Here is a 16,296-nt window from a genome sequence, read left to right as displayed (position 1 = left end):
GTGGGTGCATCCAGGTTGTCTTCAGGCTGTTCTTCTGCTGAAAGATAGTGTTGGTGATGGTGAGCTGGTGCTCCGTGCAGAATTCTAGCAGGAGGCGCCCGTTATCATTGCAGTTGCCAATGCCGTGTTTGCCAAGTACTCCTTTCCAGGCTTCCGAGTCTTTACCTACTCTGGCATTGAAGTCGCCAAGGATGATCACCTTGTCCTCTGTAGGGGTCTTCCGTATGAGGTTGCGTAGATCAGCATAGAACTTGTTCTTTTCTGTAGGATCTGCTTGAAGGGTTGGGGCATACACACTGAAGAGTGTTGCATGCTGCTTGTTTTGAAGTGGGAGGCGCATGGACATGATGCGATCTGAGTGACCTGTTGGCAGGTTTTCGAGTTTGGAGGCAATGGAGTTCCTGACCATGAAGCCAATGCCAGAAAGGTGGCTCTCAGCCTTTGACTTACCCGACCAGTAGAGGGTATAGCCAGCACCATGTTCTTGAAGACTACCTTCCTCAGGGAAACGGACCTCACTGAGAGCTGCTATGTCAATATTCAACCTGAGAAGTTCGTGGGCAACTAGAGCAGAGCGTTGTTCAGGGCGACCACTGTCTACTGTGTCAAGCATGGTTCTGATGTTCCAACACGCAAGCTTTAGTCTTTGCACACTTTGTGAGGCAGGTGCATGCCTTTTCTTTGTTGTTATTTTTTGACTGCAAGTAAGGATGCTCGTTGACCGCGGCTAGCCAACTGGGGTGGGGGAGACAAGCTTTGTTTAGGCCACGTTTTCTAGGCCCCTCTCCGTGTGGAGCAAGCAGTGCTGTCCCTAGATAAGGCTGCTTGGTCGTTCAGGGTGCTGCCGAAAGATGCTTTCGTCTCCGGGTCAGCATCAGGCGACCAATACCCTGAACCGCCTACATGCAGGATCAGGACTGCGGCTTCCAGTGGCATCTTCCACCTGCCGTTTCGCCCCTTGCCCATCGCTGCAGGACTTGGTGTGTTGTGGGGGGTGTATGTGGATATGCCCTTCAGGCCTGCGCAGAGGAATTTTTAGGTGAAGCACAGTGTGCGCGGTACTGGCTCCACCCTTTCACCTTGGGGTCATCTGCCATGGCCCAGTAAGCCGGGACGCCGGCAGCGAGTCCTCCAGGTGGTAGGTGTTACATTAACGAGCTCTATCTGCCCAGGTTTGATGTTAGAGTTTTCCTTCTCTTGGCTGGCGAGGTTGGTGAGCCCAGCCTGCACATCCGGTTATACCGCCGGACAATCGGTCGCACCATGATGTGGCAAACTTTGTGAGAAACAGGGGGGACCAGCGGGAAGGTGTTGCCACGGATGCAGTAATGCAGGAGAGGCCATTGCAGTGACCATCTGCCAGGCATAGCCAGACAGTGACCACGCGGCGTTCACTACACCGGGAAAGGAGAGGCTATGTATTGCGCATACACTTTCCCTGGGGGGGGCAGGATACCCAAGAGGGAGCCCTATATCTAAGTCTATATAGCACTACAAATGGTATGTCTTCTGGTGAGTGTTGTTTGATCAGAAAATGGTTTACTAAAAGAGCATCTTTACTTCTTGTAATGCATAATTTGAGTTCCAACACACAGGTTCTCACCTCCTTCATGATGCTCCCTATATATGCCAAATTACGGGCACAAAAATGGCATAAATAATCCTTGTAGATTTACACATGAAGAATTCTTTAATTGAATATTTCCCACCATTGGGGAAGCAGACCTCTGCCCTCCTCGAAGCTGGCTTGCAAACTGCGCCACTCCCGCAGTGCTGTAGATCTGGGGGCTGGAACATGCCTGATAAAGACAGAAGGCAAAAGCAGGCGGGGATGGCAAAAGACATCTAACTAACATGAATTTGAGTGGACTTTGGAGGACGGTGGAAGACAGGAGGGCCTGGCGTGACCTGGTCCGTGGGGTCGCAAAGAGTCAGACTCGACTGTGCGACTGAACAACAACAAAGATGTTGTGTACATTGAACCCCCCTTGCGTCCAGGCAGGCCAGAGATCATGAGCCAATGTCAGGAAGTTGTTTTCCTGACTGAGTATGCTAAACAGGTGAAATCCAAACTCCAAAATGTATCCTCTTTTTTCTGAGGCTTGTTTATGAACATCCAAGTCCTATGAGTGCAAGCACCTGGGCAGGGTTGTTTTCCTAAAGAAATTGACAGGGGATCTGAATTCCTTTTACCCTCAAATATTGTCCATAAGGGAGGTTCTTCCTTTGGTGCTCTGGATGGAACGACGAATGGTGCAAACGGGAATTACAGACTGCAGTTGCCTTGTCAAATTCAAAGGCTGTGGTGTCATCTGAGGCGCTCTCTCTCGTGGTGTCAGCAGGAAGCATCCAGTTCACGTCAGAATGGCCTTCAGACTGAATGATCCATTCAAAGAACAAATTACTCTGACTTGCCCCTTAAACAAAACAAGCATCATCAATATATCTCTTGTAACAAACGATGTGGTCATAAATGGATTAGGTGTGGAGTGCAAAATCCCTCTCAAGTCAAAACTTTCCATAAATAAATTAGCAATATTGGGGACACTATTCCTTTAATCTGAAGAAAGAGTTGGTTGTGGCATCTAAAATAGCTATGTTCCAGAATGATATTTGCCAAACCAAGAAGAAAGTGCATGTGTGTGTGTGTGTGTGTAGAGGGGGGAGGGTATGTCAGAGCCTCTTTTATTCAGTAGTGCTTCCAGTACATTGCTAGCCTCTGCATGAGGAAGAGTAAAGCAAAATGACATCTGATGAGATCCCCTCTGGGGGAAGAGGCTTGCCTTCCAGTTTATTAACAAGGGATCCCTTAAGTAAGAACCTTATTGCTCTACAAATGCCTTCAAGATCTGATCCCAATATTTGGCAGGGGCTTCCAATATTGAGCCACATCTTGAAGCAATAGGACGGCCAGGTGGAGGTCTTGTGTTTTTATGGATTTGGGACACAATGTAAACACTGGCACCCTTGGGAACTCATTGCTCCTAGAGCTAGACATAGACTCAGCCACGTGACCCAGAGCTAACATCTCCTATGGTGGAGTTACTTTCAAGACTCATTTAATGTGCTCAGTAGGGTCAGAATCCAATTTTTGATGATATTCAGAGTCATTTAATTGCTTCAGATTCTCACATTTCTAATTGTTTTATTCAATATAACAATTCCTCCTCCTTTATTTGCCTGGTGCATGATGATGCTAGAATCAGCAGCCAGATTCTGTATAGCCTCTTCTCTTGTTTAGTGAGATTATGTGTATTGCAGTATTTCTGTGTCCCTGGGGCTGCCAAATCTCTTGGTATCCCCTTCTAGAGAGCCAATTTGGTGTAGTGGTTAAGTGTGCAGACTCTTATCTGGAGAACCAGGTTTGATTTCCCACTCCCTCACTTGCAACTGCTGGAATGGCCTTGGGTCAGCCATAGTGGTTAAGTGTGTGGACTCTTATCTGGGAGAACCGGGTTTGATTCCCCCCTCCTCCCCTTGCAGCTGCTGGAACGGCCTTGGGTCAGCCATAGTGGTTAAGAGAGCGGACTCTTGTCTGGAGAACCGGGTTTGATTCCCCACTCTTCCACTTGCAACTGCTGGAATGGCCTTGGGTCAGCCATAGCCCTGGCAGAGGTTGTCCTTGAAAGGGCAGCTGCTGTGAGAGCCCTCTCCAGTCCCACCCACCTCACAGGGTGTTTGTTGTGGGGGAGGAAGGTAAAGGAGATTGTGAGCTGCTCTGAGACTCTTGAGTGGAGGGTGGAGTATAAATCCAATGTCGTCATCGTCTTCTCAAATGTGTGCATTGCTGGGTTTGTAGTGGGAGGAATGAAGGCTGATTTAGTGCATAAGGGATTTATGTCACCAGACTCGTCTTGCCCCCCCAAAAGTGTTTAATTTCAGAAGTCTAATCAATTTATACACATAAATCCTTGATTGAAATGGATCATATTTTGGGGTGGAGACAAAGGAAACACCTAAATTCAAAACCTTAAGCTGTGTTGGGGTCAACATTCTGTCTGCCAAATTAAAGACAATCTTCTCCATTTCTGCCTTTGTTTTTCGCATGGGTGTTGCCTGTTTTTAGATGATCTTGGTGTGTCTGGTCTTCTCCGGCACCCACAGCCCCACCCAAGCCCTCACCCTCCATTTCTGATGTAGAGTGAATGGGCACAGGCAACATGTCTGCTGGTCTTGGCCTTAGCTGAAGCATAATCTTCACAGCCTCATTCAGACTTTTTAAACTTTCAGTCTCCGATTTTAGTGTCTAGCTGCCCTGAGCCACTTGCTGGGAAGGGCGGGATATAAATCATAAAATAAATAATAAATAAATGAATAAATAGAGGCTTCCACCTTCCTCATTTTCTCATCAAAGTCTTCAGGAGATAACTCTGCCTTCACCTTGTTCTCTGCCTCTCTAATCTGGCTCTTAAGTCAGTCTATCTCCTCATTAGATTTTTCTATTAAAAGTAACGTCAGGTCCTGGGAGAGCAGCCCGCTTGGCTCATCCCCAGACAGAGCTGGGCCATCTTGTGACTGAAATGCCTGTGGAATCTCTTGTGTCTTAATATACTCCAGGGGTGGCCAAAGGAGCCACCTGTGGCCCTTGAAGCCCCCCCCCCCCGCCCTGTGGGCTGGCTTGGAGAAGGCATTCTCTCTTGCAATCACTTCTTCGAGCGAGCCAGCGGCTTGGAGAATGCACTTAACGTTGCTTTCTTTCCACATCTCCCTCCCCCATCTATTTGCCTTCCTTCCTTCCTTGCAGTTCTCAGACATCTGATGTTCATGTCTTACGACTCTCAAACATCTATTCTGTGTGGCTCTTATGTTAAGCAAGTTTGGCCACCGCTGATATATTCTGTTAATGAGACTTTGTGGTAATTATTGTTCAAGATATTGTGACTTTGTGTAATTGTTTCCATGGCCTTTGGTGTTTCCTTGTCTTTGCAGGAGGTGAGGGAGGGAGGCAGCCTGGCTGGCAGGAGGTGGAATGGGATTGTTTGGGGGTCTCTTCTTTCAAGGCTCACATGCTCTGGTGGTGATGGCAACCATCAGCAGGGGAATTTGAATGGCCCGCAGGTTGCTATGGCAACAGTTGCCAAGATTATGGTAAACTTTGCTCAGACGCGCTGCCACCAGTGCCAGGTCAACCTCCCTCCCCCCCAGGTGGCATTTTCTTTGGCAATGAGGAAAGTGGCAGCAACAGAAATTGCCAAAGGGGTGTGTGTGTGTGTTGGGGGGCGGAAGGAATGGCTGGGCAGACCTTTTATGCTTAATCTGTTGCAGATGGCTGGGTCCTTTGGTTTTATATTAATTCTGGCAGGGGTTTTTTTGGGGGGAGAGTGTAGTCTGTATCCTGTTGCATCCTTGCAAATGGCCTCAGAAGTGGGCAGTGTTTAAACCATAGAAAAGACTCAGGAGAGGAGACTGGGGAGGCATTCACAGTGGGGAGTGCCTGGACTTTCAGCAGGGGTGGGGGGCGGGTTGAATGCAGCCCCTGGCAAGTCCCTTCTCCTCCTGTATGCAAGGATAACCGCGGGGGAGGGAGAAAGGCTAGATTTAGGTGGCTTGGGGTGGGGGCCCTGCAAAGAAGCTCCAGCTCCTGCCCGCGGAGCCCCCCAGAGGAGAGAGACCGGATCATTGGTGTGCTGAGTTTTCAGTGCTGGCCAATCCACCATCCTCTTGCCCCAGCGAATGAAGGGAGAGCCACCCTCCCCCCACCCCCCGCACATCACTCCAGAGCTCCCATCTCTTCCACCACGTCTGGGGGCCTGCTCCCAGGTGGCAGCAGGTGACTTCAGGCAGGCATGAGCCCCTTGGGGGCAGGCGGTCCCAATCCCTTCTCCAGCTTTCTGACGCGTGCAAGACTTGACTGGCTCATTCACACAGAAGAACCCTTCCCCCCTTCCAGCCTTGCTTTCCACAGATCTCCCCCCTCCCCCGCGTTCCTGCTTTTCAGGCCACACCCCTCTCTTTCCTTCCTTGCTCTTTGGCTTTCCCTTAGCGGTCTCCCCCACCCCACTTCAGCAGCTGGGCTCTCCAAGCTGCCCTTTCACCCGCCCCCCCTCCCAGTCCCCTGCCCATCTGAGGCCTTGTAGATCACTTCCAAGCAGGGCCATTGATTGGCTTCATTTCGAACCCAAAGCAGCTCCTTCTGTTTCTGGTTTTCCTCCTCTCAGCAACCCTGCGGGGTGGGCGAGGCTAGGCCAAGAGTGAGTGACCCAGCCGTCCTCCGTGACTGAGTGGCAAGTCTGGCTGGTCTGACCCTTTTCACTGGAGGGCTGGAGCTGGAGTTCCCTGAGCCACACCCCTTCCTTCCCCACGGGGGGGGGGGGAGCCTGGTATGTTCCAGACAGGGCCGAGCCCAGCTGGAAGCACTTCTGGGGGTTGCAGTTGCCATCACCCAAAGAGCACCTTGCAGACAACTCCAGGTGCCATTCCTCGTGGAATGTCGAAGGGCAAGGGGAAGCCTGGAGTGGAAGGAATGGCAGAGAAAGGAGCACTGACCTGGGCGAGGCAGCAGCAGAGCCTGGCGGAGGACGTGAGCTCCCCCCTCTCAGACGGGTAGCAGCACTGGAGGAGGGGGCTGCTGAGGGGTCTGGCCAGTAGCCCTTGCTGCTGCCACTCAGGCATGGAGGGGGCTTGGCTTTTGCTTGCTCCTGGCCACCAGTGGCCCAACGGGGCATTTCCTTGGGAGCTGAATGGCCAGCCTGCCCCAAGCAGTGCTGCTGGGAGTGGGGGGGCCTCTGTGCCACCTTCCAGGGAGGCTGCTGGCTGTTGGTTTCCTTTGCTGGGCACCAGCCTCTCAGGAGTCTTTTCTCCTCCTCCCCGCCCCAGTACTGAGGGCTGCTGAGCGCTGGCAGAGTGTGGGCCACTGGGGAACCAGGGGCCACGCAGGCTGCTCTGGACTGTCCAAACCAGGGGTGACCAAGCTTGCTTAATGCAAGAGCTGCATAGAATAAATGTCAGATGTTGGAGAGCTACAAGACATGAACGTCAGATGTTGGAGAGCCAGGAGAGGAAGGAGGGAGGGAGGAAGAAAGAAAGGAAGGAAGGAAGATGGTGAAAGGGAGAGGTGGAAAGAAAGCAGCTGTAATTTTATTTTTAATTTTAAATGTGTTCTTCAAGCCAGCCAGTGGGGTGGTAGGGGCTTTGTGTGTGAAAGAGCCCCTCCCAGGGGATTCCCAGGCAGACTGGAATGGGCCCAAGAGTGAACATTGCAAGGTCTTGGAGGGGGGAGGGGCTTAAACTTCCTTGCCTTGTAATAAAGTTTTCATTTTCTTCTCTGCAAACCCACGGCTCATGCCTACTCTGCAGAAAGATGGCTTTTCTGTACCTGGCCCGAATCCGCAGGTTTCATTGGATCCACATCGAGGGCTGGGTCCAGAATCACATAACTCTCTGAGTGTGTCTTTGAGTGAGAACTAGATAAGTCTTTGAGCATCAGCAGCATCCTGGAGCTGTGGACCAGCGGGCAAGGAGGCCCATGGCGGTGTGAAATGATGCTGGGGAGATTGGTGCTGCCAGCTCCAATAGCAACAGCAGTGCTGACCCGCCTCCCGCCTCGGCCCAGGTGTCTGCAGAGATCATCTGTGAGGGCAGCCCAAGTTGTCTCCCTCCCATAGGAGGAAAGACTCGAAACTGGGCAGTAGGAGCCAAGGATGGTTCTTTTCAAGAGCAGCCTCACCACGGCTTCCCCGGGATGGTGCCTGCATTCAGCTGTGAATGTATCCTGGGGTGACCTATTCCATCACCCTGGCTTTCTCCAGCCGCGAGGGGCAAGGGCTGGCCCAGGAGGCAGGCGGGGGCTTTGCAGCATCAAGGGTCCTCCTGGGAGTGTCCGCTGAAGGCGCCATGATGGGGCCTCCCGTTCCCGTCCTGTCTCTATATGGGCAGGCAGTCCTGAAGGAGCAACAAGCGTCAGAGCTCACAGGGGCCTCACATCTAATTGCCGAATCCCTCCCCTCCCCTGATCCGCCTTCCCTTCCCTTCCCTTCCCTACAGCTGGAGCAGGCCTTGCGTCTGGAGGTGGGGGAGCAGGAAGCGCTGGAGGGCAAGGGCTTGGCCCAACACAATATTGAGCTGCGCCGGCGGCTGGAGGAGGAGCAGGCGGCCTACAAGCGCAAGCTGCAGGCGTACCAAGAGGGGCAGCAGCGGCAGGCACAGCTGGTGCAGAAGCTGCAAGGCAAGGTGAGGCCTCTTTCCTCCCTGTGGATTGGCGGCTGCTTGGAGTGAGGGGTCTCCAGCAGAGCTTGCAGGGGAGGGGTGCGGCAGTCGGGGCAGAAGCAGGACTGGCGGGGCCTGAGTGGGGCTGGCTCCTCGACTAGCAGACCTCTCTGTCCTTGCCCTCCATAGGTCCTTCAGTATAAAAAGAAATGTGTGGAGCTGGAGCACCAGCTGGGGGAGAAGTCGGTGGAGCTGGAGCAGCAGAACCTGGCAGCAGTGAGTGTCTTTCTCTCCTCTTCAGCCCGCTGGGCGCAGCCAAAAGGCTGGCGGGGGGGGGGGGGGGAGGCTGCTATCCTGCTTGGAGCCGCAGCTGGGCAACCTTGACAGCGGTGTGTTTCCCCCTCTTTGGATGGGTGGTCGCTGTCTCACTGTAGCCTAGCCTGGATCCTCTCAGTTCAGGGTGCGCCTGCACATGTGTGGAAGCCAAGTTCTTCTGAGGCAAACGCTGGTTGATGCCCCGAAGACACTCTGAGACGTGTCACTTGGCTGGAGGAAACAGCACTGAGAACGGGGAGGGGGAGGCGGCACTTCTAATGGGGGTCAGTTCTGCTGTCCCAGTGGCCCCCCCTCCACCCCTTGCCTTGCCTGCAGGGATGGGGGGGAGGGGGGCATTGCAGCGGGTCTCTCTGCCCTCCTTAGCTCCTCCCCCTTCAAGAAACTACAGTTCCCAGGGTTCACTTGACTGTGACTGGACAAGTGTTTCAGCCCAGGGGGGAGGCCAGAGTTGGGCAGATATTTCAGCCCTGGTGGTGGTGGGGGGATAGTGGGTGATATTTTGAGGGCTGGGCCTGTGGGAGTGTTCAGCCTGGAAAGGGAAGGAGGGGGACTCCGTGCATGCTCAAGTGGCTTTGTTCTCTGCCTCTCCCGGGGCTGGAGAGCATGGGTGTGGAGTTGGGGGGAGTTCTGCCCCACAGTGCAGGGGTGGGCATGCCAGCCCTTCTGGCTTCCTCTTCCTAGAGCCGCCTGGCCATTGCGGAGTCCCGCCTCCTGCGTCGCGAGGAGGATGGCGGCGGCAGCAGCGACCTGGAGAACGCTCTCATCCGCCTGGAAGAGGAGCAGCAAAGGTTTGTGGAGGGTGGGGGGCTTGGGGGGCAGCATCTTGAAAAGTCGAGGGGGCAGGGTGTGGGGGGCACCTTAGAGTGCTCAGCAGGAGGAGCCGTGACTAGGCGTAGGGGACCCAGGTTCGAATCTCTCTGCTGTGCTGTGGAAGCTCTGTGGGAGACCTCAGCCAGTTGCTCTCTCCCCCTCCCCTCAATCTGCTTGACCTACCTCAAGGGGGGGGGCTGTGTGGAGGCTCCCCTCTCAACCCAAGCAGGTTGGGCAGCGGCAAAGCTTCTTTGATCTGGGTTCTTTGCCCCTGGCACATGAGGGTGCCCCTGTTTCCTCCTGATGCCGCCTAGGAGTGCCAGTCTTGCCCAGGTGAATGCCATGCTGCGGGAGCAGCTGGGGCAAGCCAGCGCTGCCAACCAGGCCCTGAGTGAAGACCTCCGGAAGCTGACAGCGGATTGGTCAAAGGCCCGGGAGGAACTGGAGCAGCGAGAGGGCGAGTGGCGCCGGGAAAAGGAGGTGGGCAGGGATGGGGGTGGGGGAGTCAAACCACTCTTCCCTGCCCCTCCCCATAGCCCAGCCACGGGGTCGGGTCAGGGTGGCCTGGCTGCAAGCCAGAGGCAGAAGTCTGCCAGGGGTCTGTTGCTGCTGCTGCGGCAAGTTCTCCCTGTTTTCCTCCGCAGTCGTTCAACACGTATTTCAGCAGCGAGCACAGCCGGCTGCTCATGCTTTGGCACCAGGTGGTGGGGTTCCGGAGACACTTCAGCGAAGCGAAGAGCATGACGGAGAGGTCAGCACTGGAGCCCTTCAAAAGGGCTGCCTTGGAGCTGGAGAACTCAGGAGCTCTGACCGGTCCAGGGCTGCACCTGCTCTGCCCACAGGCAGCGGCCACCTTGTGTCCCATGAGGGATGCCGAGGGGGTGCTCGTTGCCTGGAGAAGTCTGCTACTGCTGTATCATGGAAGGAGCACAAAAGCCAGAGCTGCCCCCCAATTCCTGGGACTGGCTTTGGACTGGATGGTGCCCATGCTGTGTCAAGTCTGTCTTTGCATCCTGGGGGTGGGGTGGGCAGGCAGAAGTTTATGGAAATGGCTATCTTGGGGTGCTCCATTCAGCCCTCTGCTCCCCGCCCCCCATTTTGCTTGTGGGGATGGTGGGCCCAGCCCTCTGGACTCTTCCTGGAACGACCTGGGGTGCAGTTGGCATTTGTGGGTGGGAGATGGAGCCCCTCCCCTTCCAGTGACTTTGCCCCCCCCCCGGCAGAGACCTCCTGGAGCTGAGTGGGGAGCTGTCGCGGTCCGGCCGTCTGGTGCACGCGGCCTGCCTGAACCTGAGCAGCAACCTGCGCCTGTCGGAGAGTGACACCCGGGCGGCCCTGGAGAAGCAGGTCCTGCTGATTGCCCAGCTGGAGGAGCAGCTGAAGGACAAGGTGCACGACATGATCCAGCTGCAGGTCCGGTGTGATGCAGAGAAGGCGGAGCTGAGCAGCAGGTAGGTCTTCTGGCCAGAGCCGGGGAGGTGCGCTGGAGGGAAACGCTGTTGCCACCCCGGGCAGGGCAGGGCAGGGCGGGATGGGTGGTCCTAGGCAGCTCCCGTAAACGATGCTTCAGTCAAGCCTCCCTTTGTTTCTTGCAAAGAGGCCAAGGCCGTGGGTGCTGGCAGGGCTAGCTAGCAGCTCCAGGCTGGCCATGCTTGCAGGAGTGGCGTGGCTTCAGCACGGCGGGGGCTGGGGTCGTGTTGCTCACGCAGGTGTGTGCTTGCCTGTGCCTCCCCCCCCCCCCAGAGTCAGTGAGGCCACCTCCAGCTTGGAGCGCCTGAAAGCCCAGAATGCGGAGAAGGCCGACGCCCTGCAGGGGCTCATGCGGAAGCTGGAGGTGCAGGTGAGCAGAGGGGCTGTGGGGCCCCCAGAGACCTGGGTTCAGCTGGAGGTGAGCGCCTCTGCTTCTGCCACAGCAGACGAGAAGCCAGACGCTCTTGGAACTGCTCATTTCCCCGTTGCTGACCAGCAGTGGTGGGGAGGCTTGGTTGGGGTCGTGGGTCATTGTGTGTGGGAAGAATCCCTCTCTCCCCTGAGACCAGCCGAGGGAAAGTCTCTCCTCTGCTCCTTGGAGCTGGCTGGTCGTGGTTTGTGTTGGTGAAACCATGCTGGGGGTGGGGTGGGACCCCTACCTACCAGGAGTGGGGCTAACCCTCCCACCCCCCACACTGTAGCTCCCCTCCTGCAGCTTTGAGCCTTCTCTGAAGGTGGGGAAGTCCCAGCATCTCCCTGCAGCAGCTGAGCCCTGCGTTCCTTTGGCATGGGGGCGACAGTGGAGGAGACCCACATCCCAAGCTGGAGGGGGGCGAAGAGGTTCTCCCCAGGTGGCTGACTGTGCCAAGCGAGCAGGGTGGGAGTGCCGTGCGACTCCCTCTGTGCCTCACCGGGGGGAGGGGGAGGTTTTCCTCCAGGTCTAATGCTGATGATGCTTGGAGGCGATCACAACCCGCAAGCTGGGGGTTCCGGCAGCTGTTTCCAGGGTCCCGTGGAACTCATGGAGCTGTGGCCCCCTGCTCTGCCTGTGATCCCCTCTCTTGCTAGCCCCCCCCCCATCTGGTTACAGGAAGTGGAGCGTGCCCAGGAGCAGGCAGCCACGGAAGCGGAGGAGGGCAGGGCCTGGCGAACTGAGTCGGGACTGCTGCTGCAGCAGACCTTGCGAGACCTGGCTCAGGTATGCAGGAGCCTGCGGGAGGAAGGCAAGCCCTGGGAGGTGGGTTGGGCCTGCTGGCTCTGGGGGGAGTCGGGGAGCCACGTGGACAGGGCAGCGGGCACAGCCAAGCACTGTCGCCTTTCCCTGCAGGCAGTCCTCTCCGATGCGGACAGTGCGGTTCACCTCTCCTCCACTGACCGGACCACGGATGTCTCAGACAGCGACGTCACTGAGGTCAGCCTGTGTGCCTTCTCCAGCAGCCTGCGGACACCCTCTCCGCGGCGGCGCTCCTCTCCCCGCCGCAGCCTCTCCCCGGTTTTCTCAGACTCCACGTTCCTGGCAGTGCGCTCTGCCTTCCACAAGCGCCAGCTGCAGCTGCAGGTAAGGAGAGCGCCAGACCTTGTGGCCTCCTGGGAACAGCAAGCTGAATTGCTGCTGCAGGTCAAAACCAGGAGGGAAAACTTGGGGGGGGAGGAGCACTCCCCCCCCCCGGTTCTTATTCCTGATGGACTTTTCCAGTGTTTCCAGCAGAAAATTTGGAGACATTGGGGTACGTTGGGGAAGAAAGTATTTTCTTTTGAAATGAGGGAATTGCTTTTCAAGTCAAGGTTTTAGCCACCCAGAATTTAGATCATGACGATTTTATTGTGAAGTAAGCCACAGCATTAGATAATGACTGTTCCTGTATACACAGAGGATATTCAAGCTCTATATTCTATTGTTTGTGATTTTGCCCACAACATGTTGTGTAGTACACAATTTAAAGCTATATGTGCTTCTAGCCCTCTTTGAATTGTATGAGATTCTTTCTGCTTGTCACTATGGAATTGGTGCTTCCTTGTTCCCAGCGTCCTTTATCTTGCCTCTCACTTGGCAAAAACAAAGAGGGGGGGCTGCTTCTTCTCCTCCTCCTCTGTGGGACAGTTTTGCATTGATTCTTTTAAACTTGTTGAATAGCACAGCTTGCGGTTGCACAGACTCAGTCGCTGCCTCCAACACCATTGGGGGCTGGTCCGTGGGACCCCTTCTTCGGCCAGAGTTGCCAGTGGATCTGCCTAACCCTTGATGCTTGTGCCGCCGGTAGGAGGCCCGTGGGAAGTTTGAGGCCAGCCAAGACCGGGTGGCTTCCTTGAAGAGGCAGGTGGCCGAGGGCGACCGTGACCGCCATTCCCTTGAGCAGAAGCTCCTGCAGCTGCGGGACGAGGTGGACAGCCTGGCACGGGCCAAGGAGGATGCCCTGCAAGATGCCAGCCACTTCCAGACATCGGTGGATCTTCTGGCCAGGTGGGAGAGCTTGATGAAGCAGCAGCAGCAGCCGCAGCTGCCAGAACGGTGGAGGAGGGGGCTTCTCTCTCTCTCCCTCCCTCCCTCCTTTGCTCTGTGTGGCAGCGCAGTGTCAGACCTAGAGTCAAGTCAGTTGAAGTTCAAGATTCCAGCTTTATGGGCAGACACACACCTTGTCGGAACTTACCTCTCTGTCAGTTCCCCCAACTTCTAAGCCTTTGCCCTGACCATTATAATTCAAGCCAAAGAGCGCCAAGCAAAAGCAGGGGTTTTGTGCAGGGTTTTTGCTAAGCTCTCATCACCACAGGTGCCCACTATCAGTTCATGGTTCCCATCTCCTCCAGCTCTTTGACCTTGGTTACCTAGCAACTAGCCAATTCCCAGACATGCCATCCTCCCTCCAGATAAGCAACATGTTACAGTTATATCAAGGGCATAGCAAGCGCAGCGTAGCATTGAAGCACAGCATAGCATTGTACAATTGAATACACATGACAAGAGGAACAAGATGGAGTGATTCTTGACATGCAGAAGGAAGGGTGTCTCCACAGCCTCTCCTAGGACGCCTGGTAGTTCTTGACAGTCAGCGGTCCTTCTGCTGTGTTTCTTGTTCTGCCCAGCCTTTCTTTGCAAGACGTTTCAGAGGAAAGAGCCTGCATGCTGCTGCTGAGAGAGAGGGGCTGGGCTGGGGGTGAAGCTAGGGAGACTGGAGCTCACTTCTGTTCGGCCGGCCAGCCAGGTCCTTGGTGGGGCTCCCTCTCCCAGCTGACCTGCCTTTGAAGGGGGAGCCCAGAGAGCTGCGTTTTGTCTTGCGGTGGCCACCTGGCAGGGTTGCTCTGGCTTCGGACTGCCTCCCTGGGACAGGGGGTGGCTTCTGCGGGTTCCCTCTGGACCCACTAACAAATGGGCGAGTGAGAAGGGAGCGACAGCCCCCCCCCCACCAGCAATGGGGTCTGTCTCTCTCTCTCTCTCTCTCACTCACTCTCCCCCCCCCACGCCAGTGAGAAGACGCTCCTAGAGAAGAAGCTGGGAGGCCTGCAGGAGAAGCTCAACGTCTGGGGGAAGGAGAACGAGGAGCTCTTGCGGGCCAACCGGGACCTCCAGTGCCGCCACGAGGCCCTGGAGGCAGAGAAGAAGTCCCTCTTGGCGGAGCGGGAGCGAAGCCAGAAGGAGAGAGAGTGGGGGTGTGTGAGCAGTCCCAGGGTTGTAGCAGCTGGGATGGGGAGGCGGTGGGGCTAGGCAGGGCCTTGGCCAAAGAAAAGCTGTCACTCTTGGGGGGGGGTCCTCTTACCAAAGGAGGGGGGGTCCTCTTACCATCACACAGTGGCCCCCTGGAAGGCATTTCCACGTGTTCCATTCCAGATGGCCCCAAAGCCATCAGGAAGGTGGTGTGCCCTGGGAGACAGGCCCTTCTCCTTGCAACATGCTCAGGTGACTGTTGCAGGGTGCCTGTAACACACTCCCCCGGCTGCCCCCCCCCCCCGCAGGCACAAGCAGCTGGAGCAGCTGGAGGGGCAGAAGTCGGCCCTGAAGAAGGAGCTGCTGCTCGCCCGGGAGGCCCTCAGCCAAGCAGTCCTGGAGAAGGAGGTGGCCGAGAGCGAGAAGGCACAGGGGGCCGATGCCCTGGCCCAGGTGAGGCGGAGGGGGCGGGGAACATGCTGCTCGGCACGGAGGCTCCAGAGGAGGCGGCAGCCACCCACCAGGTGCTCCCCCCCTGCTTGGAATGGGCCGGGAGGGGGTGGCGGCATCAGGTTTTCCCTCCGTGCAGCGCCTGGGGCAGCTGTGTTGCTGGCTCCATCGGGTTGTTGCATCCTTACGTGGCTGAATGACATTCTCAAAAGATCACTAGAAAGAGACCACGTGGATGCCCCTGCCCCCGGGGTCCCAGAGCCAAGCTGCCTGCCCCATCCCTGAAGGGCTGGCAGCAGAATCGAGTCTCTGTGACTTCAGGAAGAGCCACTCGCTGCCTCCCTCCCTCCCCCCAGGCCGAGGGGAGCCACACGGAGCTGGAGCGGGCGGTGCGCAGGCTGAGGGCGGAGGAGGCCTCGCTGCGGGACTCCCTGTCCAAGATGAGTGCCCTGAATGAGGGGCTGGCCCAGGATAAGGCTGACCTCAACCGGGTGGTCAGCGAGGTATGGCTGGGAGAGGGTTGCCGGGAGGGAGGGAGAGGACCAGAGGCGCTGCACAGAATCCCGCCTCCCGAAGAGAAGGGGGTTCTAGCCCTCAGGGCTGTGCCCCGGTGAGGTCAGAAGCAAGTCAGGAGGCGTAGTTGCAGCCGGATGCCCAGGGCTTGCTTCCAGGGTGCCTCTCTGCGCCTGCGAGGGAGGAGGCGCAGACGGGCCGCTTCCAGGGAGCCCCGTGGTGCCCCTTTGTCTGCTGAAGGGAGACTCTGGGTACAGGATGTTCTGTGGGGGAAAGTATCCTTTCATCGTGGTGGGGTGGGGAGGGGAGGGGAGGGGCCTGTTGCCAGTGCCCGCCATGCTGAGCCCCCCTTTCTTTGCGGGGCCAGCTGGAAGAGGAGAAGGCAGCCCTCCTTGGAGGCCAGCAGGAAGCTGTGCGAGAGAAGGCCATCCTTCGGCTGGAGCTGGTGCGGCTGGAGCAGGAGAGGCTGGACTTGGCTGCAAAGTGCCACACCTTGGGGCAGACACTGCAGGCTGCGGAGCAGAGCGTGGAGAAGCTGGAGGGGGAGCGCCTGGTGCTGCAAGGGGAGCAGGAACGGCTGCAGGGCCAGCTGGGCCAGGTGAGCTACAGGGCTGGCTTCCTTCCCTCCCACTGCCAAGCCAGAGGGGGGTGGGGCTGGAATTAGAACCATGGAGTTGGAAGGGACTTCCAGGGCTGTCTAGTCTGACCTTACCCCCCCCACACACACAATGCAGGAAGTTCTCAAATGCATCCCCCACACCCCTCCAGTGCCCAGAAGGTGGCAAAAGAAGAAACTCCAGGCTCCTTGGCCAAACTGGCTGGCCCCAAAGTGGCAACCAGCATTTCCCTACTAGGCATGTTCAGAAAGGGCCACGATGCAACTCCCTTCCTGCCCTCCCTCTCATGGTCTGCCTAATTCACAGAATCCGCAT

At 56.5% G+C, this 16,296-nt stretch overlaps 1 protein-coding gene across 1 annotated transcript in view; it reads left to right on the top strand.

The window, feature by feature from the left end:
* The window catches only part of CROCC (ciliary rootlet coiled-coil, rootletin), a 45,291-nt gene that overhangs the window by 7,887 nt on the left and 21,108 nt on the right, over positions 1–16,296 (top strand). The window contains exons 5-18 of the mRNA XM_060259572.1: positions 7,984–8,169; positions 8,335–8,421; positions 9,163–9,269; positions 9,606–9,771; positions 9,936–10,042; positions 10,515–10,742; positions 11,035–11,131; positions 11,852–11,959; positions 12,089–12,319; positions 13,023–13,222; positions 14,224–14,406; positions 14,710–14,854; positions 15,208–15,354; positions 15,732–15,962. Of these exons, the coding sequence (XP_060115555.1) occupies positions 7,984–8,169; positions 8,335–8,421; positions 9,163–9,269; positions 9,606–9,771; positions 9,936–10,042; positions 10,515–10,742; positions 11,035–11,131; positions 11,852–11,959; positions 12,089–12,319; positions 13,023–13,222; positions 14,224–14,406; positions 14,710–14,854; positions 15,208–15,354; positions 15,732–15,962 (2,223 nt within the window). The remainder of the gene's footprint in view (positions 1–7,983; positions 8,170–8,334; positions 8,422–9,162; positions 9,270–9,605; positions 9,772–9,935; positions 10,043–10,514; positions 10,743–11,034; positions 11,132–11,851; positions 11,960–12,088; positions 12,320–13,022; positions 13,223–14,223; positions 14,407–14,709; positions 14,855–15,207; positions 15,355–15,731; positions 15,963–16,296) is intronic.

The sequence above is a fragment of the Heteronotia binoei genome, chromosome 18 (assembly GCF_032191835.1).
Source record: "Heteronotia binoei isolate CCM8104 ecotype False Entrance Well chromosome 18, APGP_CSIRO_Hbin_v1, whole genome shotgun sequence".
NCBI classification, from domain to species: domain Eukaryota; kingdom Metazoa; phylum Chordata; class Lepidosauria; order Squamata; family Gekkonidae; genus Heteronotia; species Heteronotia binoei.
Note: the sequence above shows the minus strand (reverse complement) of the source record. Positions and strands in the feature narration are given on the sequence as shown.